Source organism: Sardina pilchardus, chromosome 13, assembly GCF_963854185.1.
Source record: "Sardina pilchardus chromosome 13, fSarPil1.1, whole genome shotgun sequence".
Classification (NCBI taxonomy): Eukaryota; Metazoa; Chordata; class Actinopteri; order Clupeiformes; family Clupeidae; genus Sardina; species Sardina pilchardus.
This window is the reverse complement of record NC_085006.1, coordinates 20,358,712-20,384,924: the sequence shown is the minus strand read 5'-3', so window position 1 is coordinate 20,384,924 and position 26,213 is coordinate 20,358,712. Positions and strand designations below refer to the sequence as shown.

The 26,213-nt window shown below is 45.7% G+C and overlaps 1 protein-coding gene across 4 annotated transcripts in view; it reads right to left on the bottom strand.

The window, feature by feature from the left end:
• Positions 1-20,067, bottom strand: part of synrg (synergin, gamma) — a 58,755-nt gene extending 38,688 nt beyond the window's left edge. For 2 of the 4 annotated variants that reach the window (XM_062552114.1, XM_062552115.1), the window contains exons 1-10: positions 20,021-20,067; positions 12,558-12,598; positions 10,241-10,383; positions 8,361-8,488; positions 7,744-7,849; positions 7,415-7,526; positions 5,403-5,711; positions 3,057-3,386; positions 1,079-1,159; positions 637-833 (exon numbers count right to left, since the gene is read on the bottom strand). In XM_062552114.1, coding sequence (XP_062408098.1) covers positions 637-833; positions 1,079-1,159; positions 3,057-3,386; positions 5,403-5,711; positions 7,415-7,526; positions 7,744-7,849; positions 8,361-8,488; positions 10,241-10,383; positions 12,558-12,598; positions 20,021-20,055 — 1,482 coding nt within the window. In that variant the 5' untranslated portion in view covers positions 20,056-20,067. The remainder of the gene's footprint in view (positions 1-636; positions 834-1,078; positions 1,160-3,056; positions 3,387-5,402; positions 5,712-7,414; positions 7,527-7,743; positions 7,850-8,360; positions 8,489-10,240; positions 10,384-12,557; positions 12,599-20,020) is intronic. The other 2 variants (XM_062552116.1, XM_062552117.1) reach the window with 2 other exon arrangements.
• Positions 20,068-26,213: the final 6,146 nt, after the last annotated feature.

Here is a 26,213-nt window from a genome sequence, read left to right as displayed (position 1 = left end):
CTGTCTTCGTCAACTGACCCTTTTAACACAGACTTAAAAGTTTAATTGACGCAAAAAACTTCCAATAACCTTGCAGGTGATCTATTGAAATACATTTTTCTGACCACGGAAACCAATCAAACATTTTCTATGTCAATAACACAGTGCAAGGCCCCAGTCGTGGCGCGACTGGCTGGGGCGCCTGCACCGCACGCCGGCGACCCGGGTTCGATTCCCGCCCCGTGGTCCTTTCCGGATCCCACCCCACTCTCTCTCTCCCACTCGTTTCCTGTCACCCTACACTGTCCTATCTGATTAAAGGCATAAAAGCCCAAAAAAATATCCAAAAAAAAAATATATAACACAGTGCAAGTGTCTTACATATCTTAATACTATTATTCTCTTTAGTTGACTCTGTAGTCTGATCAACTGCTAAATTTAATCATTGTGTTGTTTTGTTTGTATGTCGCTTTGGACAAAAGCGTCTGCTAAACATCATAACTGTAACTATTAACCTCAATTAGACCAACTAATCCTAAGCTAAAAACCATAACAATTCTGAAGTGGGGCTGAAGTATTCCACCCACTTCCTGCCACATGCCATGGAAGAAGAAGAAGATGAGACCTCAGTCCGATGCCAGGAGCAAAATCGTCTACCTGTGCGACCCCGATGAGGGCGAGAACGGTGTAGAGCTCTTCCTTGGTCAGTTTGCCCGGCGTGGTGCGGTTGGCCAGGGCCCAGATCTGCCCCAGGGCCTCACGGGGCAGCCCCGACGACATCAGGATGGGGTAGAGCTTTGCGGTGTCGATGCCCGCCGGCGTCATGGTGAACTCCAGCACCTTCTTAAACATCTCTGCAGGACACGTCACACAACAACATCAGTCAGTGTGAGCATTTACACGCAGCAACAATGTGTTGAAATACCACACGCACGCACGCGCGCACGCACACACTTAGTCGATTCTTGACTTAATCTAGCTCTTACAGTCACAGATCATGCACCGTTACTGTATATAAAACATGCCTAGTGTACTGTAGAAGGCATTTGTACACCTGGTTGTCTAGTGAGTGTGTGAAAGGACGCCAAGCTAGTCTCACCTGGGATGAGGCTGTCGTTATAGAGCCAAGAGGGCACCATGGGCTGCAGATGTTCCTGCTGTGGGTACACCCCCCCACCTGCTAATAGAGAGACACACACACACACACACACACACACACACACTTTTACACTCACTCTCACTCTCTTTTTACACTCACTCACACACATTCGGTGTGTATGTTGCTCACATCAACATTTTCCTGTAATAACGCTGGAAGGGCTGCTTAGAGCATCTTAATGAGTCTAATATCCTGTCCTCTCAGATATTCAAACCGCAGCCACCACACTATAAGTATCCTACCCAGCCTGTCTGTACATACAGTACTAACTGAAGGCCAGAGATTGTCCCATGAAGGGGCCGGTGTGGGCAGTCTCTGGAGGCAGCCTTTGGAGGTAGTCTGTTGCTTATTCATCTCTTGGCGTGTGACAGCCGTGCATCTCCATAAATCTCCACTGGGTACGGGAGGGATGACGATAATGGCTGACGCTAGCTAATCTGTTCCTATTAACTCCACCGAATAACACAAATCTGACAAATGCAAACATGCCGCAGGCTGTTATTCAAAACAACAGCAGAGAGGATTCTGGGAAATTGGAACGAACCATCCAACAAAGTGAGTGACGGATAGGGACAGACATGGGAGGCAGCAAAAGTTTGTTTTTGGCAAGTAAGAGCCTGATCCCAGCCCTTGACTCCATTCATTCATTCATTCATTCATCCATCCATCCATTCCTTCATCCATTCAATCATGTAGGTTAGAAATCAGACACCTCCTTCATCCATTCATCCATTTATTCATCAATCCATCCATCCATTCATTCAGTCGTGCGGGTTAAAAACCAGACAGCTCCTTCTCATCCATTCAATCGTGTGGGTTAGAATCCAGGCAGCTCAGTGCAAGAGACAAGGCATCCGAATCTCTAGAAAGAATGTGATGGACAAAAAAAGGAAGTAAACGCAGACAGTGTTACAGGGAGAAGTCGTTCACCCAGCAGGAGTGACACCCACTCAACCAGAGGCAGACAGGAGTGTGGACTACAGTATAGTCTGAGAAATACCAAACAACAAAAGCCCAGACTCTGTAGAAACATGGAGCCCGGGGTGGCACGACCTGTCTGCCTGGTGAACTCATTCTGGAAGTTCACGCTGGAGTAGAGAGGAGAGCGAATGCACAGAGAGAGAGAGAGAGAGAGAGAGAGAGAGAAAGAAAGAGGGAAAAGCAGGTGATTTAGAGAAAGAGGTAGCCTCAGGTAGAATCAGGTGTGTGTGTGTGTGTGTTAGCTTTCCCAAAGGGGTTCTCTGCTGTGCCAGCATGCTGAGTGTGTGTGTGTGTGTGTGTGTGTGTGTGTGTGTGTGTGTGTGTGTGTGTGTGTGTGTGTGTGTGTGTGTGTGTGTGTGTCTGACTCATCGTATTCAGGAGTCATAAGGAGACGCTACAGAATCAGCAGACTTTAAAGATGCTCAGGTGGTTCTGTTGCTGCACACAGAAAATGTCTCCTTTGGTTAGAAAATCCAAGTCTAGAGACTCCTTGGGAAAAACATACAGCAATCCCATGCATGTGCCGAGAGGGTTAGTAGCGACTCGTTTTTCATTTGTATCCAGGGTAAACTGACAGTGATTTCAGTGATTGGATTGCGGATGAGGCTTGAAATGGTCTGATTATCGGATGCCACAGTTTATAAAATCAATCAAATGAAAACAAACCAACAAACAAACAAAAAAAATCAATCGCAGTCATTGCCATGCCAACCACCAGGTGCCTTCCGCTGATGCCCGTGTGCCCCAGGTGGCTGGTGAATATTAGTAAGAGAGAGTGAAAAAGCGGAGAGAGAGTGCGACGGCAAGAACCTTCACCGGGCGACTGAGGCGAGGGTGTTAATATGGTAATGTGGCAGCAGGCCACGTTCGGCAGGAGCACAAGAAGGGAGCAGGAGAAGGCCCCAAGAGAAGAACCCACAGACATCGCTCTCCTCACCACCAGTGGCTGTAGCCTGGGCTGGACCGCCGTCTTGTCCCGGAGCCGGTTTGTCTTCGGCGGGAGTGGCTGATGCGGATGCTGATGCTGTTGCTGTTGCTGGAGCTTCTGGGCTTGTTTGGTGTGTGGTGACGAATGCTGAGCTCAGGTCCTCCGAGGCCTGGGCCCAGTTGCGGGCCTTGGTGCTGCTGGGCTGGAACTGGGCGCGGCCCGGAGAGGCCGCCCGGGAGCCCATGTGGGCCAGGGGCTGGCGCTGCTTGAAGTGGACCTGCGCTTTGCCTTGAGCGGTTAAGTCGCAGGACGAGAACATTTTCTCTTCCAAGGACGGGCCTGGGGTGGTGGGTGAGGAGTTGAGAAGTTGAGAACCAAGAAGATGTTGTTGCTGTTGTTGTTGTTGTTGTTGTTGTTGCCCACCCCCCACCCTCCTTTTGGCTTTCCCTGATCGCTGACATACCCACAACACTTTGCAAGTCTGACTGGCAAGTTTCAAGGAACGTGCTGTGGAACAGTATACTGTACTAAGGTTCTAAGCAGACCTAAATACATGCATTGAGAAGCCAATTCCACACCTGTTCAGCAGATCATCAACAGCATACTAAAGAGAGGAGAATGGAACTCTATTAAATTTAATAAAACTGTCTTTATCTCAGTTTCATATCAAAACTATTACTTGAAATGACATTAACTATAGAACCATAGAGATCATTTGATGGAGGAACCACTAGTGATGCCCTTAGTGTTTTACTTTGGGAAACCCTCAAGATGATTTAGGTGGCTGATGGTTTAGCAGCTCTCTGGGATTGCACAAAGCAATGAAGGGATGCCCATTGACATTTTATTGCAAGCAACAGCTTGCAGTCAAGACTCAAAGGTATCTTTATAACAAGATCTTGGAAGGAACACATTAACATGAAATGTCTTCAGACTTAAGACAGAAATGTCTTTTTCTTTTGACACTTTTTAAAACGTATTTCAGATCAGTTCGAGTACTGCTGGATAGGGAGCGCATGTCATTTTACAGCAATACATACTTTTCAGACTGTCAAATCTGAACTGCCTATTCACTGTAAGATTGCTGTTTTTGCCTTGCTAGACTATCAAGGCTAATTTTGCTATTATCGGTTCTAAACACCTGTTTTGAAACTGTTAGCAACAAGTGGAATAATTACAGTAAGTAAAAAAATCACTGGTCTGGCCCTTTAAATAATCCTACGATTACCGGAGCTCCTGGCCTGAAGAGCTTTGTTATTTTTTTCATGCAACTTGTTGTTGTTAACGCTTACCTACTCCTGTCCTCGAGCCAATGCCCGCTTTCGTTCCAGCACACCGGGGGGGGGACAAACAACTCCGTACCAATGTAATTGGCCCGCTCCGAACGGAGCGCAAGTGGGTCAGCCAGCCCTGAAGGGATTATGGGGGGCGGAATTCTGGGAATTACACTAGTAGGAGGAGGAGGAGGAGGAGCAGGAGCAGGAGCAGGAGGCGTTCGGACCGAGAGATGTCTCCGCCGATGCCCCTGCCCTGGTCCTCCAGCTCTCGTCTCTCCCTCATCGCAGATGACTAACTACAGGGGAGATCAAAGCGGGGGCTGTCGGGGAGAATCTTAACTGTGTCTGGAGGTCAGAGAGGAGGCGGCGTGTCCTTTCCCACTTACTCTGATAGGCCACGTCTTCTCTTCACAGAAAACTTAACACTGATTGCCAATCTTGGACAACCAATGATAATTATAGGCCTACAGTAACACCCAGAACCAACAGAACTGTTGCTAGTGTGTGTGTGTGTGTGTGTGTGTGTGTGTGTGTGTGTGTGTATGTCTATATGTGTGTGTGTCTAGAGTGTGTGTGTGCTTGTGTCTGTCTGATTATGGGGTGTGTGTGTGTGTGTGTTTGAGTGTCATTCCGAGTGTGTGCTTCTAAGTGTGTGCTGAGCTAAGCTGAGCGTTTAGAGTTGTTTACTTGCTCCTGCGGGCTTGCCCCTGGGCCTCTGGGCTCCACATGCCAGGCTGTCTGTGAGCGGGGCCCAGGCCTCTCTGGGCGCACTGCTGACGCAAGAGCACCGCGGACCCCCCGCACTGACACCACTGAGCCGTGGAGGGCCTAAACACCACCCCGCTGTGAGTTACCCCCACAGAAATACCCCACTCCCACAACTACATCCCCTTATCACCCCACCCAACCCCAAACAACCCCCCCGCCATTCTCTCTCGGGGTACCAGTTACTACGGGTTACGGGGAGGGAGTAAGCCAGTGAGTGATGAGACGCGACTGGACTAAAAATGAAACATAAAACAGAAATACTAAAATCAAAAAAAAAAAAAAGAAAAGAGGAAAGAACACAGTAGTTTACCTTGGAATGCAGATTGGGAGCTGGAGATGACAGAAGAGTGATGGACGGCAGTGGGGGTGGGCTGGGATTGGAGGAGAGGGTTGGGGGCGGGGACAGAACCCTGAGGGGGAAGCTGGGCCGTGGGGAACGAGGGCTGGGGCACAGTGGAGGAGGAAGAGGAGGTGGAGGAAGAGGAGGAGGCCTCTACGGGCCCCTGCATAAAGTCACTAAACTCGTCATTGTCCTCGGGGAAGGCAGGGGGGTGGGAGGGAGGGGGGGCAGAGGAGGAGGAAGTGGTGGATGAGGAGGAGGAGTGGAGTGGCGATGAGTCTGTAAAATGAAGAGAGGATGAGAGTAGCACACACCAAAACAGACATAAAGACACACACACACACACCACACACACACACACGCACAGACAAACACTCATTCTCACAGCTGATGAGGTCAGTACAACACCGTGCGAGTGAATGAACACAGTGTAGAGTTACTGAGTAAAACTGAAACAGTGAAGTCTACTTCTGTGGGAGTGCACATCAGAAAAGCTGGATACACAGCGGCTCCCTTTAAACCTGCTGTGGGGGCGATTCTTTTTCTTTGGATACACAAGCTTTAGGATCTTTATGGTCCCACAGCTACTGTGAAATTAGATAATCGGTAACTCCAAAGACCCTTTTGAGGTGTGCTATCTGTCTAAAATGATCTCAATGTGGCTAATGCAGTTGTTTGGTCAAATGGAGGCATCCCTAAATTGCAAGCAAGCTAGCCTACTGATCGCTTCGTGTGTACATAGCACACAGCAAAATGGAATGAGCCCCTGGAAAGATTGTCTTCCGTGGATGCAAAATGCAAATGCAAACATCCGTAAACAGCATTTTTGTGTCAAATAATTGCATTGCAATCGGATAATGCCTGTGGTTGAACAGGGCTGTCTTCTTCCTATCCAGTCGCTTTTTTTCTTCTGTCAGTTGGGAACACAACTTCCTGATGTGCACTACCACAAAGCTCTCAGATACACACTTTCGAGACGTCAGCAACATGCTAAGAGACAGTCAAGGACACCAGAGACAAAACAAACACGGTGAAACTGTCGAGTGTTTACCTCAACACTTACAAACAAACTAACAACACTTTACAAGAACAAACAAACGACTACAGCAGACACAGCAAACTGAAAAAAAAAGAATGTTTGTGGCATTGTCACTTAATAAGCACAGGTGTCAAGAGACAGGTGTGGAGGAGTGTATGACAAAAGCAACAGACAGAGACAGAGAGAGAGAGAGAGAGAGAAAGACAGATTGAGTGATGGCGACTAAACAATGAAGGAGGAGGAGGATGAAGAGGGGGAAGAGGAGGATGTCAGCGATCGAGTGCGCATGATGAAAGCTCATTCTCCCCCATCGTCCCCGTGACTCCTGTGGAGAGGGGGGAGCGGCGGGGCGGGGAGGGGGGGGAGGGTGATCTCGAGGTTCGGTGACGCACGGCGAGAGGACCAGAGGAGCTGTAAATAGATGGACAGATCGCTACACAGCGGCCGGCCAGCGTGCCTGTCTGCCCGCCAGCTTGCATGACACGGGCTTCGCCGAGACCAGAGGAGGAGAGCAGGAGAGAGCTCTTGCGACAGACAGAAGCAGGACGGGGAGCCGTTTGTCAATGTCGCCTCAGGAGGGCGAGGGAACGTGCATGAGTGTGTGTGTCTGAGTCTGTGTGTGTACGTGTGTGTGTGTGTGTGTGTGTGTGTGTGTCTGGACTGTGGTGTTTGCTTCCTGTGAGGTATGCCAGTTGCTGCACCGTATCCAAAGAGGTAGCTGCTGTGATGTGCTGTGCTGTGCTGTGATGCGATGCTTTGCTAGGCTGGTTGAGTCCGACATCAGGTGGGACGGAGTTGGAAAGCAGACAGTGAGAAATGGAACTGCGAGGCAGCTGTGTGTTTATAATCGTGTGTGTGTGTGTGTGTGTGTGTGTGTGTGTGTGTGTGTGTGTGTGTGTGTGTGTAGGTATGTGCGTGTGTGTATGCTTCTGTGTGCTTCTACCTGGTTTCTTGGACTGAGAGGATGGGGTGGGGTGCATCCTGGCGTCACGGCTGAAGCCGTCCAGGTTGCCTTTGATGGCCTCAAGTGCGTCGTCTCGACTCTTTTCTCCGGTCTGGCGAGCGTTCAGAAACACAAATAGCGTTACTACGGCAACCACGACCTCCTTTATGACCTCACTGCCCAAACCCCACAAGCCCCCTCAGCATTCAAGTTCTGATGGCCACATAATATACATAAACATATACATATACATTTGACCGTGGTAGACAGCGGATGTCCCTCAATTGGAGACTTCATGGTCAGATAAAAAGGCTGACCTTTGACCCTACCTTGGGTTTGACACTGCTCAAGAGGCGCAGCTTCTGCTTCTGCTCCTCAAACTGCCGCCTCTTACGATCCTCCTCTAGGAGGCGCTGCTGCTGCTCCAGACGTTTCCTGAGGAGGGGGACACAGAAAACACACGGAGTGAATACAAAACATACAAACACAAGGTAATCCATTCCAACTTGCCCATTTCAAACATCAGCACTCTTTTTTTTTTTTTTTGACATATATTTTTTATTGTTATAACAAAAAGCAATTTACGTTATAACAAAAAGCAATTTACATCAGAAGGCTTATTTTCCATTTTTCTTCAAGAACATACCGTTTCATTTCCCCACCCTACCCAGTCCACACTACTCTTTCTACACCGTACAGATTAGGTAGTACTCTTACAAACCATGCAATCTTTGCATACCATATTCAAATTGACACATATCAAATATGCAGATATGCACACACACACACACACACACACACACACACACACACACACACACACACACACACACACACACACACACACACACACACACACACACACACACACACACACACACACACACACACACACACACACACACACACACACACACACACAGTGGCAGTATGAGTGGCCACTCACTGGTGCTCCTCGGCCATCTGTTTCTGCAGGTCTGCGGGGTACTGTGGGCCGGGAGCTCTCATGCCCATATACTGTGGCTGGCCCATGAACTGCATACCTGGGGCCTGCATCCCCATAGGCATCCCTCCCTACAGGAGAGAGAGAGGGAGAGAGGAATAGAGGGGGGAGAGAGGGAGAGGGAGAAAGACAGAAAGAGGGAGAGAGAGAGAGAGAGAGGGAGAGAGGGATAGAGGGGGGGAGGGAGAGGGAGAAAGAGAGAGAGGGAAAGAGAGAGGGAGAGAGTGAGAGAGAGGGAGAGAGATAGAGATATGTAGAGAGAGAGAGAGAGAGAGAGAGAGAGAGGACAAATACAAATGTGAGCGGTCAAGGAGAGAGGCGGGGGGGGGGGGGGGTGGAAATGAGACAGACGGATTGAGAATGAATGAGAGGAGGGTGAGAAAGGGAGCGAGAGAGAGAGGACAGAAAAACAAGGTTTCACAGAGTAAATAGACAAACAAACGAGACAAATAAGAGGGCGAATGGATGGAGCCACTTGTGCTGATGAGGGGCATAAACACAACAAGTGCACTCAGACAAAACACAGCCATTAACACTGTGGCCCTAATGCTTTTCAAATAAGCTCACCACACTCCATAAACATAAACAACCGGCCTGGCCACCCTCACACCGGCCCAGTCTGTCTGCTTTAGCATCGGACACGACGACGAGCAGACATTGCACAGTCTTAGAGCAACACACATTTGCAGCTCTTACGATCGCTCATGCTGACACTAACCCTTCCGCTAAACACACACACATACAGACACACAGACACACACACAGACACACACACACACACACACACACACACACAAGCGGCTCTTTTCGCCATCAAAGGTAAAGACCTGCTCTGTCCTGCGCTGCGTGAGCCAGATTTGTGAACAAGGCGAGCCGGTCTCGGATGAGAGGGCTGCAGCAACGGCAGCGTCTCTCTCGGCCGATATCGCCAGCGTCGGTGTTAAATGTGAGACGTGGCTTGCGGCGGGATGGGAGCGGCTATCAACGGCGGCTCAGACATGATGAAGATTCTCGGTGGCCTTTATCAGCCGAGCTTCAACCCCCCCCCCCGCCCCCTCCGAGCTTCAAAATGAGCAGCGAGGTGCCGCAGTGGATTAGCCTGCTGCCATCTACCAGGAGGTTTATATTTCCAAATCAAATGTCTCTCGAGCACCTTCACAAACACACAATATTTCTAGTGTATTTCACAAGTTATTATTGACGGACAATCAATTTGTGGGCGTAAAAACTAACTGCGGTGACGAACACCTACGAAGACAGCAAATTGGTCGCATTAACACCGGGCACAATTTCACGGTAGTGGTTTACGAGTTTATAAGTTCAAGTTCTTTCCAGGAACTCAATTCAATTTAACTGATTTTCACACCCTTAAAAGCATTATATGTTTTGTTTTTTTTCATACCTACAGCTTCAAAGTCATTTTGATGGCAAACTAACTTGTAAGAGGGAGAATATCGCGCCATCTCAGTCATACCCTACTATACTCCTCAACTGTAGGATGAGCCCAGTAACAAAACAACAACAACAACAACCTGAAATTGCATGTGACACCTTTAACACTACCCAGTGTTTCCCCTAGAATATTTTCCAGCAGTGGTGCTAGGGTCTGTCAAGTACCCCAATTTTCAACGATGACGTTGACTGTTGTGCTTTTAGAATGTGGAAGTAGGCCTAATTGTGGTGACATCACTGATCATGCGAAGATGTTGCAGTGGTGCTGAAAATCCAGCCGTGGTGCTGCGCCACTGCTTAAAACATTATAGGGGAAACACTGCTACCTGTCTGGTTAAAGGCGAAGTGTGTGTGATGATGACGCCACCCACCTGCATGGCCATGGCACCAGGTGCCATCTGGCCTCCGAAGTTCATGCCCATCATGCCCTGCATGTTGGGCTGCATGACGGGCACCATGGGGAAGGCCTGCTGCTGCTGGGGCTGCTGCTGCTGCTGCTGCATGGGCATCATACCTGCTCAGCACAGGGCAGAGAGGGTGGACACAGGAGGCCAGTGAGATAACTGTGATGCTGCGCTGAGCTTACCACAATGGCGCCCTGTCGAACTCAGAGCGTACTTCATTCTTTTGACGTACAGTAACTGATCCATCTGCCTCTGTTCTAGAATCTTTGGTTTGTTATGTTTTGGTGCACATCCTGTGCCCCTATGTTGTTGACGTTTGTTTTGAGGATCACAGCCCTGTGTTGTCTTTTGAGATCGGGTTTTTTTCACATCGTATTCAGGGGACAGACAGCAAGCTGATCAAGGGGAGAAACATTTGTCTGCGATTTGAGACAAAAATGAAATCTCGCTAAGATCATGCAGGATCTCATAGCGCACCTTTAAGGGCTGGTCAAACCAAGAGCCGTAACAATAACGATGATAGCAAGAAAGCTATCGCTCTAGTTAATATGAATGACAATGTCCACACATACGTATACTAGAACTATGAGGACATGAAGAACGGTATCGTTGGGGGATCACTTTCAGAGCGATTTTGAGAACAATAAAAAGCTGACAGCCAATCAGAATGCATGGAATTTTAGCCATCACATCCATCACCATGAGGAGTGACTTTCCTTATCGTTAGTCAGTGTGGACACTTATTACTCATTATCGTTATTATTGTTATCTATGGTTATCGTTCCTGGTGTGAACAACCTTTTAGACCCTTATCAAGGGGCTTCTCTACATAGCACAGAACAGCAGATGTTTCTCAGGAGATCCCAGCATACGGGGATGATGACATGGATCACCTGGTGGCAGTCATTTTTTAATGTTTCACAATTTTTGGGAATCGTTCAGCAATATGAAGTCAACTGTCCCATTTCCTGCCTTGACTCCGAGGGATGGAACATCTAGGAAGTAGGAGCCCAATATCACTCCGTGAGAGATGGGCACATTTCCCTCGAGCTTTCACTCTGCAGTGCTGATGGAACTTCCCATTTACGCTGATAAGGCAACAGCATTTATTTTTCAAATTGGTCCGTGAAGCGCAACTAACGAGTACTCTGGAGAGCAGTAGACCCCGCTCACAGGCTTGCCATCGCAGATTTCTGTTAGGAAAGAGCCTCCACCTAATTTTATTATCGCAAGCAGAAGACACAAGAGAAGCATTGAGAACACTATTTACTGGCTGTGCGCTATAAGAGCGGCTCTTCGGTTCAGTGTGATGGTGAGGCTTCTGAGGATGAGCTCCACGCTAGGCGTTGAGGCTATCTAGAAATAGCCTGCTCAAGTCTGTTTGTTCTGTGTGTGTGTGTGTGTGTGTGTGTGTGTATAAGTGTGTCTGTGTGTGTGTCTCTGTGTGTGTGTGTCTGTGGGTCCGTATATATGTGTGTGTGTGTGTGTGTGTGTGTGTGTGTGTGTGTGTGTGTGTGTGTGGCAGAGAGAGAAAGAGCAAACTGCAACCATGATGACAGATTGCTATGCTGGGCAGAGGGAAAGGGAGGGGAGATAAAATGCGTGTTTGCACAGATGCCGCGTCTGCGGACGAGAGATGCTGAATGATTTATTACCGAGAGGGGGCTGAGAGAAATCATAAGAGAAGAGAGAAAGAGGGGAAAAAAGGAAGGAAAGAAAAAAAAAAGACCGAGGTAGACAACAAGAAGCAGCACCAGGAGCGTTGAAACAATGAGGGCAAGGGGAAAAAAAAGACATCACACCATGGTATTAAGCTATAACTGAACCTCACAACAGGGCTGTTATATGTGGTTGTGAGCCTAAGAGCTTGCAGGTATAGCTGACATCCTCTCTAATAACTCCCTTTAACAACGTTGTCACCGGCTCCAGCTCAGTGACAGCCGTAGAGAAGAGGCGAAGCTACAAGCCATGACCGCGTATTGCAGTAATGGAGGCCGATCTTTTGCAGTTCTCTGGTGTTGATATATTGAACACCGAGTGTCACCTCGGGGGGAAATTATGTTAACGTATAAAAACTCATAATGTGGCAGTTATCTCCTCAATACTGTGGATCTCAAAGCCTATTTAATAACCTTATTTAATAGCATGTCTAATGCGCTGAATTAAATAGGATGGATATCATCACCTCCTGTACAAGATTCTCGAAAAAAAATGTAGGAAATGAAGTGCTCTGCAAAAGGAAAAGACACACCACAGTTGACTTTATAAGACAAGAACAGCTCACCTTGTGGAGGTCCCAGGCCCCCTCCTACAGGGTACATGAAACTGAAGAGAAAGGGAGAAGAAAGAAAAACTGGTTACTGGTTAGGAAATCCACAGGAGGTGTCTCTAAATTCTTTAGACTGGATACTTCTTCAACATCTTTAAACTTTATTTATCACAATTAAATGAGATCGTGACAGGGTGAGGAGAACGTCGCACAAATAATAAAGTCCCCATGTTAGCACCTGTGCTAAACCTCTCTTCACAAATTCCCTCATCATCACCACGTGATGATGCACAGGTTCAAGCACAGACCCTCGGAGCTCACATAAAAGAAACATCCTTCCAAATCGTACGCTAGTAGCCTGGTAAAATACATACCCTAGTAATCTTTCAGATTAAGGTTCTACGACCAATCTTTATGATTTCTAAAGTTGTAGCGCTGTCGTCATCAGTTTAGCTCGCCCCTGGCCCGCCTATCTCAGATACTCCGATTTGATTGGTTACCCCAGAACTTCGGGGTAAACGTAACGTGCATCATTGCTCGTTGCCAGAGTATCTCGCGAACACAATTCAAATTGTTGATTTCCAGGGTAGTATGCTATGCTAGGCTAATTTACACTGATGCTCCACCTTGCTCCACCTACACCTCCTTAGGTGCTCGAGAAGCTTTTGCATGTCTTTTGCATGTCTTTCGTACGCTTGAATTTCACCCTCTTTTTTGGCACATATTTTCACTCCTCTGATCCTTTCCCTTCCATACTAATTATTACTATGATGTCTCTTATTGTTCATTAATTTAATGCTTGTATTTTATTGTTCACTAACTAAATGCAATTAAGCTTGTGCTTTATGAGTCGAGTCAAATCTAAATGGCTGTCTTGCTAAGATGACGGTGAGGCTGCCTGAGCTTGGATAATAACGTGAGCGTCTGAGAAAACACATCATCACTACTTCAGCGGGATTCCGAGACCGTTGGCCGGAAGGCAATTTGCAGATGTGTACATGCAAGTGGGTGAGAGAGTGGGAGCGCTCCAGTTTGCATACACACACACACACACAGGAACACACAGGCACACACAGGCACACACAGGCACACACAGGCACACACAGGCACACACACACACACACACACACACACACACACACACACAAACACACACACAGTCTCCACGGATGGGGCAGTGTTCCAACACGCTTCAGGAGAGTCTGATTCGATAACACTCGGCTGCCGTTGTGAGCAACAATTATCGATTGGGAAACGGGCTCGGTTGACAGGAGCTCGTTTTGGAAGGGAACATTCTTTTCTTAGTAATTTGCAGCAGTCTGTCAAACACACAAACAAACATCCCAGGGAAGATGGGATGGGGGAAAAAAGGAAAGAAATCGAGAAAAATCTCAAACCACCTTGAACAATTTAGACAGGAAAATGTGGATGTTGTCAACAAAGAGAGAAAGAGTGACAATTGACTTCATGCAGCCTTAATGGGCTTTGCCAATAGCTGTATCGCTGTGTTCCGCAATAGCTATATCCTTCAGAAGAACTATGCACACTCTCTAAGTTGAGGGCATGATTCCACCGATCAATACCACCTCCTCGCCCGACCATGTTTTAACTGCTTGTAGAATCACATTTAGGCCTGTTTGTTTAAAAATGTTGATCCTTCAGGGTAGATTACTTTCATTTGTGTGTGTGTGTGTGTGTGTGTGTTAGAGCTGTCCTACTGAGGTGTCAAGTGAAATGAAAAAAAGGAAGCGGAGGAGGAGAGTGGTCAACTAAAAGAGGAAGAGGGGGAGGAGGATGAGGAAGGCATTATCCAGCTGTGTGGATGGATGCAAATGTCAGGAAGGGATTTACGCTAAGAGGATACAGAACTCGAGGACCGACGCCGCGGTCGAGGATTCTAGAACTCACTCTCTCCGGAACGAAGCAACTAGTTGGTCTAGAAAGTCCCCTTACACATAGGAGAGCAAAAGAGGGGCTGGGTCCATTTTTACACGATTCTGAATGATGGACAATATAAATGGAAAGGGCCTGTTGTGAGCAGTGCCAGAGGTGTCTAACGAGCACCGGAGAGACTGCTGGTGCTGCTGCAGCTGTTTGATGTTCACACAACAAACATCAGACAGAGGAAAAGACACAGTCCAGCTGCAGAGACAGGGGGCAAAAGGAGAGCCATTTCAACCATAATCGCAACAGAGCTCAATGCGTATTATGTGATGGAACCAAAGCATTGCGGTGACAAAATAAAACACTACCGTAATTTCCCGACTATTAGCCGCGGCTTATACATTGATTTAGCAAAATTTCTTCAGCTATGAGGTTAATACAGGGGGGCAGTTAATTATGGTGTTAATATGGTTTTGTTTCTTTTAACTTGCATAAAACACTGTCCTGCGGCTTACACAATGTGGCTTATATGGGGGAAATTACTGTAGTTAAATACTCACTCGGCCAGGATAGGATAGGTCACATTGTAGGGAATCAACATGTGTGAGTCATGCCAGCATTTCTGCGAATAGAATACTTCTCAATTTGCATTCCCAGCATAACTGGGAGCTTATGACACCAACTGATGGCTCGTTCGAAACCACTGCAATCGAAAACGAAACCCCAACAGTTTAGTTGGCCTTCTCTTCTCCGATTTAAAACTACGTGACTGAATGTGAGAGAGTCTCCTAAGTATTTCTGTGTGCCTAGGAGAGAGCATTCTGACACGATGGGCTTCCATGACATCTGCAGTAGTCATTATCGGTTTTCTTTACCACTCCACTCCCACGCCCCTGATAGAATAAAATAAATAAATAACACGGTGGATTAAGGAAGAAGATTAAGCACTGAGCAGCACCATCAACTGTGTCAGTGAGAGAGAGAGGGGGGGGGGGGGGGTGTCTCTTGTCACAGCCACTCTGAAATGTCAGAGAGTTGAACCGTACACATCACACACACACACACACACACACACACACACACACACACACACACACACACACACACACACACACACACACACACACACACACACACACACACACACACACACACACACACACACACACACACACACACACACACACACACTGGGGGAGACGTCATGGTCGTGCTGATCAGAAAGGTGATGGGGGCTGCAGCTGATGAGGGGAGAGAGGACGCCCCGCTGAGCTCTCTCTCTCTTTCTGTCTCTCTGTCTCTCTCTATCTGTCTCTCGCACTCACTCTGTCTCCCTCGCTCTCTGCGTGAGCACGCGTCGCGCTTGTAAACATGAGACGCCTCTCATCAAACATGCAGGCCCCCCTGCCTACCTGCACCCAAAAAGACCCTTAATTATTTAACACGTGTGGTGTTCGTGGGGAAATATGACTCAAGCGTTCTATCCGTTACTGCTGTCTGTCTCTCTGTCTCTCTCGGAGCAACAGTTGGCTGGGGTGCTGTGCAACTTGAAGTAAACCAGGCTGCGGCTACAAGTAGAACAAAGAACAATCACATCTGCTATTTATTCTCTGAGAGAGAATTCAAAATATCCTGAGGCTATTTTAAGGCCTGTCTCTCATCGCCTGGACCCGTCACATCAGGCACGGCTTTGAAGCCTGCTTATGAATACAGAGGAAAATGCTGGGCTGATGCTTTAAACTCCGATTAAACAGATTATGGTTGCTCATGCTGTTCCCTGCACATTCCACCCAACTAGAGCAACTAGCCACCTACAGTACTTATATACGCACTAGGCAGGCTCAATGACCTCATTCATTATTGATGCCCATGTTTACTTCTGTGCCTATTTTTGATTGTCATGAATAATTCTTCTCTACTGCCATCTCTCCTTATGTAGGGAGGATACATATGGGTGTTCAGGTTTAGCAGCAGAGGCTAACAACATCTAAAAAGTTGTGGGTTTTGGAACATTCTAACATAAGTTTCCATTCCGCAAAAAATCAAGGTTCTAAAATTCTAAGAGATATTCTTTAGAATATTAATAATTTTCCAACGTTCCGGTCATACTTTTAAAGGTTAAGGTGCAGGAACGGTAGCAGAAGGAATGACCAGTGCCTGTGCCACCGCAGCCATGCCCTTGTGTAAAGGAGTACCCTTGGGGCAGAGTGGGTGCAGCGTCTTGTTAGGGAGCAGCCATCTCACACTGGCAGGGGGCGAAGAACCTGTGATAAATTCTTAAAGGTCTGGCGGCAGCCGGGTGCCAAGCAGGACTATATAACACACACGCTTTACCGTCTTCTGTTAGTGGATTGTGGAAAAGATGGGAAGCTTTGTATCGTCTTAATTCATTCACATATCTGCCAGCATTTTTCCAGTTTATTTGTCCATATGGAGGAGTGTTAATGTTTAGGACTAGATTCAGCAGGGAGGCTAATTCCACATGCAGCTGAATACAGCAGCACAACTGCTGCTCTGCTTGATGCTAAAAACAGACTCGCAGCAGTCTGTTCTCAGGCCTTGAGTTCGGTGGCGGCGGGAACTTCTTACGAAAAAGAGCGGTTTAGAACAAAATGCCCTATTTAACGCGTGAACATTTTTCCACCTCGAAATCCCACCTCAGCTGTAACGATAGGATTTACATTCTTTTACCGTTCTCTCTCTCTCTCCCTCCCTCCCTCCCTCCCTCCCTCCCGCTCTCTCTCTTCCTCAAAGTGGAAAACACCGCCATGGCCTACCAGTCTGACAGCACTGTGGTTCTGGACCACCTGAGATCGCTCCCCCCCAAAAAAAAAAAAACCTGACATCAACACCGCAAGACAACAAGGTATTAAAAAGACAAGGAAAGGTGGCGTGACAGCTCTTTTCTGAGACTGGGGATAATGATTCAGAGGGGGAGAGAGAGAGAGCAGAGCACAGTGGTCTGTGTCTGTGTCTGTGTGTGTGTGTGTGTGTGTGTGTGTGTGTGTGTGTGTGTGTGTGTGTGTGTGTGTGTGCCTAAGATCACACAGCAGACTAAGCACACTAGAGGCCCTGACTTCTGAGCAGCACGACTAGCTGTGATCTGTCACAAACAGGGCGTTGAGTCATCTGAGGACACAACCAGCAGAATTAAAGGAAGAAAATGGGGAAAAACACAGAGGCTTACCTTACTGTGCTATGCACAAGACGTTTCACAACAAAAGGTGCCAGATATTATTAGCCTAATCTATGCAGTAGGCGGCCATTGTTGTAGTAAAGAAATATCAAATAAATGAACACAAAACACAATCTCAGACACACTTCTGAGAGAACCGAATAATACTGGCAAGAATGACAATCCTAAAAAAACTTCTCTAATTTGACTGTTGTAACAGGACATATGGATTGACTTATTCATTATTACCCTTTTTTTTTTTTTTTTAAATCATCTGTCACTGCTGCCTAGTAACAGCTGACTGGGCCGGTAGAGTAGGCCACGTGGACCAGAGCCCTGCTGGTCTCCAGGGCGACGGCACTGGACATGGGGTTGATGGCAGCCTGGACATACAGGCCGCTCTAATCCGTAAAGCTAACAGAAGGCTCTGATGTCACTGGACGAGCTGTACTACTCGTGCAGGCTGCTGCTTCGGCCGAACACACACACACACACACACACACACACACACACACACACACACACACACACACACACACACACACACACACACACACACACACACACACACACACACACACACACACACACACACACACACACACTGCCCTACTTCAAACGCCTGGGCAAGAGGTTAGCGTCACACAGAGAGGACCGGACCCGAGACCTCATCATTTCCCTCTGGAGGGAGCCAATTGGCAAGAAAGTGGTTGATTCCTCATGAAACAGAGCCAAGAGCTACGATACGCCGCCTCCCGCCCGCCCATACTAAAAGCACAGCCTCGCTGCTTTGATTCATTTCATTAGGAAGACAATCCGAGGCTGCCTGCTCTTCCTTCCGCATCTCCAGAATTCTTTTCAAATGAAAATGGTCCCCAGTCTCGGGTGTCAGGTATCAATGTTACCTGCTGCCTCCACCGACACCAGACATCCATGCATTATTCACACGGTTCAGTGGTGGCACAAGCCCCGGTTATGAAAAAGTAATGAAGGAGGCCTTTTCATCATAGCCAGGAGATCTGGTGTGATCCCCACAGCCACAGGCATGCAGGGTCTCACAGGCTCATCTCAGCAGCATGGCTGTAGCCTCAGCTATGTATGAGACGAGCACACAAACACGCACAGAAAGAGGCAGGAGGAGAGGCAGATGGATTTAGGAGCCGGGGGAAAACCTTCTCTTTTCAGAAAGGGTAAAGGGCACTGCAATTCACAGTTTTAGGCTTCATGGCTGAGTTTGATAGTACTATATCCAGTGATCATGTTTAGTGTAAATGGTCTCCCACAATACATGACCCTTGTGGAAACATATCAAACTGTTGAATCTAGCTGAGAGGATGTCTGTATTTTTCCCCTTCAATTCAATTTACACGATCACCCTAGTCTATTCACTGGCTTCACACATGTTGCATTACATGGCAGATGTGATTGCAAGACCTGCCAGCTAACATTAAGGTTGGTGTGGCCCCCATACTGATAGTAACATTTTTATATTCCAACACAACGTGAACTTGCGATCAAATTAGTCGGTTACTGTGCGTATTTGTCAGGCAAAAACAAGGATTAAGCACAAACAAACAAACAAAAGATCAAGAGAAACGTCAACGTAAACAACTCAAGGCATAGCCTTTACAATTAATGCAACCAAATGAAGCTGCCATGTAGCCTATGAAATTTCGCAATATTTGCCTTCACGTGATGTCTTTCTCTGATGTGCTGAAGGATATCTAGATAACGGTAAGGTTAACTCATTAGATAAATTGGCTAACATTACATTCAGACGTAACCCAATGTGGACACCTGTCACTGTAACGTATTAGGCTACATTGAGATACAGCTGATGTATTCATGCCAAGAGTGTGAACTGAGACATACAATGTGTCATTTCTAAGCCCTCCTGATTGGTTAAGAAATGCCAATGATCTGTAAATCGTAAAGGGGCAATTGTGCCATTACCTCAATAACCAAGACAGCTAGCTGCGGTTAGCTACAGTGTCTGAATGGATAACGTTACAGGTGCAATCAGGGAAATCGAATGAGTCACTAACGTCAGGTTTGTTAACCCAAAACGAATGACATCAGTGGTGACAAATAACAATATGCGAGGTAATCCCACATCAACTAACTAGCTAAGGTAGGCATACAAAGATTTTTGCTTTTTAATGGTAGCTAGCATTGCTACGGTAACATTCTTTTAGACCAGTCAAACACTGGCTAGGCAGCTGTGTATGCTGGGGGATGACAGCTACATTGGCTAGCTAGCAATCACCCAGCTATGCTGTGCTACGCTGTACCCAAAGCTTTGGAAAGATACAGAATATTTAGTTGTAACACACGCACGGGTTGTTCTCTATTCGTACAGGCACATATAGAGTCGTATAACGAATCAGTAACTACAACATAAATTGATAAAAAATTGTACCTGCCACCTCCCCCTGATCCGGGCCGTAGCGCCATCTTAGCGAAACAAATCTATGGATGACGTCATCGGCACAGACGTCACACATACTTCCGGGTCATATGTTTTGATAAGAATGACTTGTTTATTCTCCTCAAAACAAATTTGTAATTCAAATCTGAACAAATTCCACGAATAGCATGCATGCATCCTACAGTACTTCCTAAATAATTTTCTTTTAGTCTTTGTATCTGTTGTTATACAGGCTATAGGCTTGCACAAGCATTGCACAGCTACATTAAATGAGCCAAATGAACCAAATTATTACAAAATTAAGTAAAATATTGATACAGTAAAAAGTTTCATCTTTCAAGTCACCACCATCACGACCCTCTGATCCACTACTCAGTGATCCATTACAATGATAGGCATTTTCCAATTGAATCCACATGATGGCGCCATTATGTTTAGTTATTCAAAGCATTTCAGGTAGGCTTGAAAGCTACTGTGGGATTCTTGGTAAAGTCATGGTTTTATTACAACAGCAAAAACACATCCATTTGTTAAACACATGCAATTAATCTGAATACGGTCCTATTACCTCTTGAAATTATGTTTCTCTTTCAGTTGACATCAAACAAAGGCCTAACACACCCAAAACATATCAAACATTATGGAAAGAACAACCCACTCCAAGCTGGACTGCCATAAATCTAGCAGAAAATCCTATCTAGGCATTTGGTCAACCCTACTTTCATTGCAGTGAACAGATCACGGACAACCGCAGTGCATTTATTTCAGAACTGTGCATTTACTGAAATAAAATCAAATAACTTCAGTAACAGTCTAACTTGAGTGAGTGATTAATAATAGCAACAGTAGGCCTAGCCTGAGCATTTTTTAGTAGAATCACCCTACACATTTACAAGATAATAGATCTGGCTAATGGCTAATACCACATATCTGTGCCAACCATTCAAATTATACAACTCTTCAGCCAGAGCAGCTAATTGGTGCGATTAGCTGTGCCAAGTCCACAGGTAGATCCAAATACATGGACTTTTACTTTCTGAAGCTGGACTTTTCCACCTCTGCTTGAGTGATTAGTAATACTAACTGTAGGCCTAATAGCCTGAGCATGTTTCTAAGAATCACCCAACATCTTTATAAGATAATTGAACCATTTTAGCTTTTGTGTGTGTCCCATATCATAAATTTAATCTGCTGTGCCACGGCCCATGGTGAGGCGGAGTTGAAAGGGACGGACTGTGCTCTCTTTGTGTTCTGGGTCTTGTTCTGAGAGAATTACAGCTGTATGAGCGCTGTGATAAACTCCCGTGCCATCCATCACCGGCTCCCCTCCAACACAACCCATGCATACTGTAGATCACTTCAGAGGAGAGCCGCATGTAAAGACCACACTGATGCTAATGATGCTGTTCATTTATATACGGTGGCTGTCAGTGATTATCATTTCACTGCATCAAGTGATGGAAGTGGGGTTGGACAAATGCATGAGGAGGACTTGTTGCGTTTAGATTTATGACTGTCGAGCTTGGAGTGGGTTGTTCTTTTTTTTTTTTTTTTTTTTTTTTGCAGAACACAACATATTGCCATATCATAATGTTATATTTGCCCCATATATCAGGGAAAGTATTACAAAATTTGCCCCAGGTAAGATGTGTTCATGTATAAGTGATTTATTGCCCTTTATATCAGAAAAAACGATTATATTAGGACTGGTACTGATGACCATCAAATTATATCCAAAAACATAATTGAAGTCTTTATTCCTGACATGGAGTTACACTGCTCACACACATGCCTTTATACTCACAGAGTTCCACAGATGTTCCAAAGTTTTGTAATAAGGTTATCCAACCTCTCTGGTGTAGCTCTGTTATAACGCCATCAGGCTCAATTCCCACCCCTGTTGGTGAGAGATGGCGGTGTTTGAGATGGGATGTGGTTGAAGGGGGAGTGGGACAGATCCCTCTTCCAGCAGGCCACCAAGTGGCATGTAGAGTTGGGTAAAAAATTAACTCGGAAACCCACCCAGAGCTTCTCGCCAATCTCCATAAATCACGGCGCCCTGGCAGCATCGCCCCCATGGTGGTACCAGCACAGTGACTGCTGCCGTCAGAAATCCCTGAGTACCATATGATCAGTCTCCCCGGCCTGAAAGCCAGAGAATGGCCGCATATCATTTGCCTCCATTTAGGAACAATGACCTCGATTCCCCCCCTCCTCACCACGGAGAAAAAGAGGCCTATTCTCATTCTGGTGTCTTCGCTCTTTAGCTCTCTGTAGAGTGGAAGATTGATTCTTGGTGCACCCATGTGAGTCATTTGACCTAATACCTGGTCAACTCAAAGATATTCAGTGAGCTTGTAAATCTTTGTGAGGTGTCAAGGTTTTTGTTCATGTCTATGAGGTCAGTTTGTATGGGTTGTATTTGACAGGAGTGAGTTTTATTAGTGTTTTTTTTTTGTTTTTTTTTAGCAAATTCAAAGTTTTATCAACAATATGTAAGATTTGTTTGTTGTCCTGTTTGGTGGAGGGGTCTTGTGAAGAGACAACATCAGTCTCATTGTCACTTTAAATTTGGCATTTATGGCTTGTTCATTTACATAGCCTTTTCACTGAGGACTTGCCTTACATTTTTACAGGCTGATTGATGCATTAAATAATTTATGTCAGTGCTCAGGCTTAATGATCTGATTTACTGCACTGACTTTCTGAGCAGCGTACTGTATACCTATTAGACTCCAAACCAGAGCCAAGTCGGAAAAAAAAAAATACTTTCCACTGGGTACACACCTTCACAGATAGTTGAAGCAAACAAACCAGTGAGCAGATTTCCGGCGCTGGCAAACCACATCCTTATAATAATAATATTATCATCATTATTCATTATAGTATCATATCTCATTTGCTGTGTTTGCACACAGATGTTACGCAGATGTTACACAGTTGTTACACAGATTTGTTTTGGATTTCTTCTTTTTTTAAGTCAATATCATAACAAATGTATCTGATCACTTCTCTTAGCTTGTGGACCAGCTGCAGTTCTCTTGTGTGTTTTTCTGCTAATGCCTGGCACAGTGCTATACCGACACAGAAAAGTCCCCCTGGTATCAGTTTGAAACGGTGTGGCCAATTAGCCCTGGCAGAGAGCGGCCTCCTGACCTCTGACCCCTGCTGGGCAGCCCTATCCGTTAACCCTTTGGGGCCCAGCTGGAGTTGATGTAGCACCCATTCTCCCCGGCCTGCTAAACACGCAGCGGCATTCACCGGGATACTTCCATTTTCTGTCCCTTTGTACTGCCCCCTCTGTCCTCTCTCGCACCGACCCCCGCACCCGGCTTGCTCTTCATGTTGACCTCTGTGACCTTGTCCGGATGCCCCCCCCTCCCGCCCCCCCCTCCTGGAATGAGACCAGGCATACAGTAGTGCTGTACTTCTGTAGCCATGGACTCTACTCTACTTCTGATCTACAGAAGTAGTTCTTAAAAAAAAAGATTTTTTGTAAAACCTGTGTCAGCTTTACACAAATGCTATCATAATGTTCCGTTACATTATGGAACTTTCCCTCAGTTTTGCCTTTTTTTTTTTTTAAAGAAAACCCCTTGAATTCAGCACCAACATATAACAATACACGGGTGGTCATTAACCCAAGTTTTTCTTACCCAGAATTCCCTTGGTGACAGCATGAAAGATGAGACGGTGAAAGTGGATTTGGTTAACAAAGGCTGATTAGTCAGAATCACAATAAATTATTGATGTAACTATCATTGATGTGAAGCATCTGTTTTCATCCTTTAGTGCGACTTAATTAAACCATTAGCGTCTCCACACTCTACAAGACCATATTGGAGAAGATCATGAATACATGACCATAATTGAAAAGACTTATGACATCAAAAATGCCATCATAGAAACTGGTTGTTCTTTTTTTTTCCGGTCATATTGCAAACAGTGGTGTATGTTGTAATGAATTAGTTTAGCTATCTGCCATGAGATACAACACCACATGACTAACCCAATAAAACTTTTACAGGTCAGACATTGCCACACCATAAAAACCATGCTGAGGGTGGCGTAAGACAAATGAGTGTCAAATCCATCCTGAATGTTTTGGAGAGAGAGAAAAAAAAAAAACCTCTTCAATCAGCCATGCCTCTCCCTCCGTTTTCAAACACAGTCTGTTCAACACAGATACTCACAAAAAAAAGGTCATCACAAAAGGGCCGCTGCAAAAGGCCTCTATGACCCACAGACATGTTCTGGACGAATGCGTTGTATTGTAAACTCCCCTGTGTCTCCTTAAAGGATGCTAATAAGCTGTGGTCTCTGACTCTGAGCCCTCCACTCATAGGGCCTATTTTCTTTTCAGGGGAGCCGCAGTTAAAAAAGGGCCTGCAGTAAGATCTTTAGTGGCTCCCCAGGAGCGAAATCAAAGGAGTCATTGACAGGCACACAGAGCGACATCATTGGATTACAAGAATTGGCCCAGCAGGATGCACTCTTTCATAGCTATGGGCAACTGTCCTTTGAGGGCGTGACTTGCTTGGGTCAAAACAGCTTGGACACAACATTGTGTGTTTGGAAAACCACATTACCACAAGCTCCCCAGGATGGCAGTAAATCAATTGATTCCTTTAGACTTCCCTGTACATGAATGTCCAGTCAGTTTGGCCATAAGGTACAATTTGCTTCAAGTACTGACTAAAAGGCCCTTATACTAGACGCCAAACAATGTCCGATTATATTGACCCATAAATAGCAAGATTAAAGAAAATGTCTCCGTGATAAGGTGTTCATACCGTCATAAAATGGTGAGGCAATATTGAACAGTGAACTCCTTAACATATAGATAGACGTTTTCGGACCTCAAACAAAATAAATAGATGACGACTGAATCAGATTAAAATACAAACAGTCTTCACAGATGAGGTGAAGTATTTCAATAGACATATATCGACAATGTAGGGCATAGTCTGAATCAAAGTAAAATATTATCCATTTCTTGGCAGAACATCAAATCCAATGCAGTCTGCAAAATCAGATCAATGTAAATGATATGAGGCTAGAGCAAAAAAGACTTAAAATATCATTCTACACTAAGAACGATTTTTGCATTGAATTTTAATGTTCAGTGAAAGCCCTCAGAATTTCGATTTGCAGCCTAACTTCAGATCTGTTGTTGTGCTAGATGTGCTAGGTAGTGTTTATTAAAGCTAATAAAGAGGGAGTAATTCAAGGGGATCAGAGGAGGACTAAGCCCATATAATATTTGTTATCATATTTGTGCTGATGCAAAGTCATGACTATTCACTGGGGAATTGTGCATTTACCTTTTGTATGCATCCCTGTGAGTTTTGTGTGCTGTTGGAAAGCTTGTAACATTTAGCAAACAGTATGGAATTGCGTGGATGGCTGCGTTTTGATGGTTGTCACCAGAAAACACAGTGAAATAATCTCAGGCACCCCCTGTACAGTGGCACCCGGATCAATGCCACCATTCTGACATGATTCCCAAAATATTTTCCCACCACACAAGGGGCATCTTCTGATTTGATTTGATTTGGTTGTGTTCTTATGAGGCGATGTCTGGACTGTTTTTCCAGACTGGTAGGAGAGCAGCACAGGGGAGGGTTAGCACAGACTCCCATGTTGAAGTTTCCCTCGGTTGAACACCACACATTTCATCATGGAATTCTTCACATTTTCTGTTCTTTAAAAAAAAAAAAAAAACCTAACCCTAACCATCTATGGAGTATGGAGGTGGTGTAGTGTTTTCATTTAGTATAGTATATATAGAATATATACTTTTTTGATCCTGTGAGGGAAATTCGGTCATTTGAAGATTTACTCAGTGCCAGTGTCATAAAGTTAATGTAAGTGGGACACACATGCAATGACTTCAAGAAAATGTTTGACATGGAGATGGTATTAACAGCAGTAGCATTTACAGTACAAGCAGAAGTTGTAGTATTAGAGGCTAAGGTTAAGGTAGGAATAGTTATCCGTTGTCAAGCAGAACAAGCAATAGTTGTTGTGATTATCTTGGCCTGTGGTCATAAACCCAACTCAGTTAGCAGTAGCCTAGCAGCATTTGTCCTGGTAACACACACTGTTACAATTGGTTGTAAGCTCAGTAGACTTTTGAACTGAGAATGCTAATGCAGCCTTTGGAGTGTAGCCTATTTTTTTT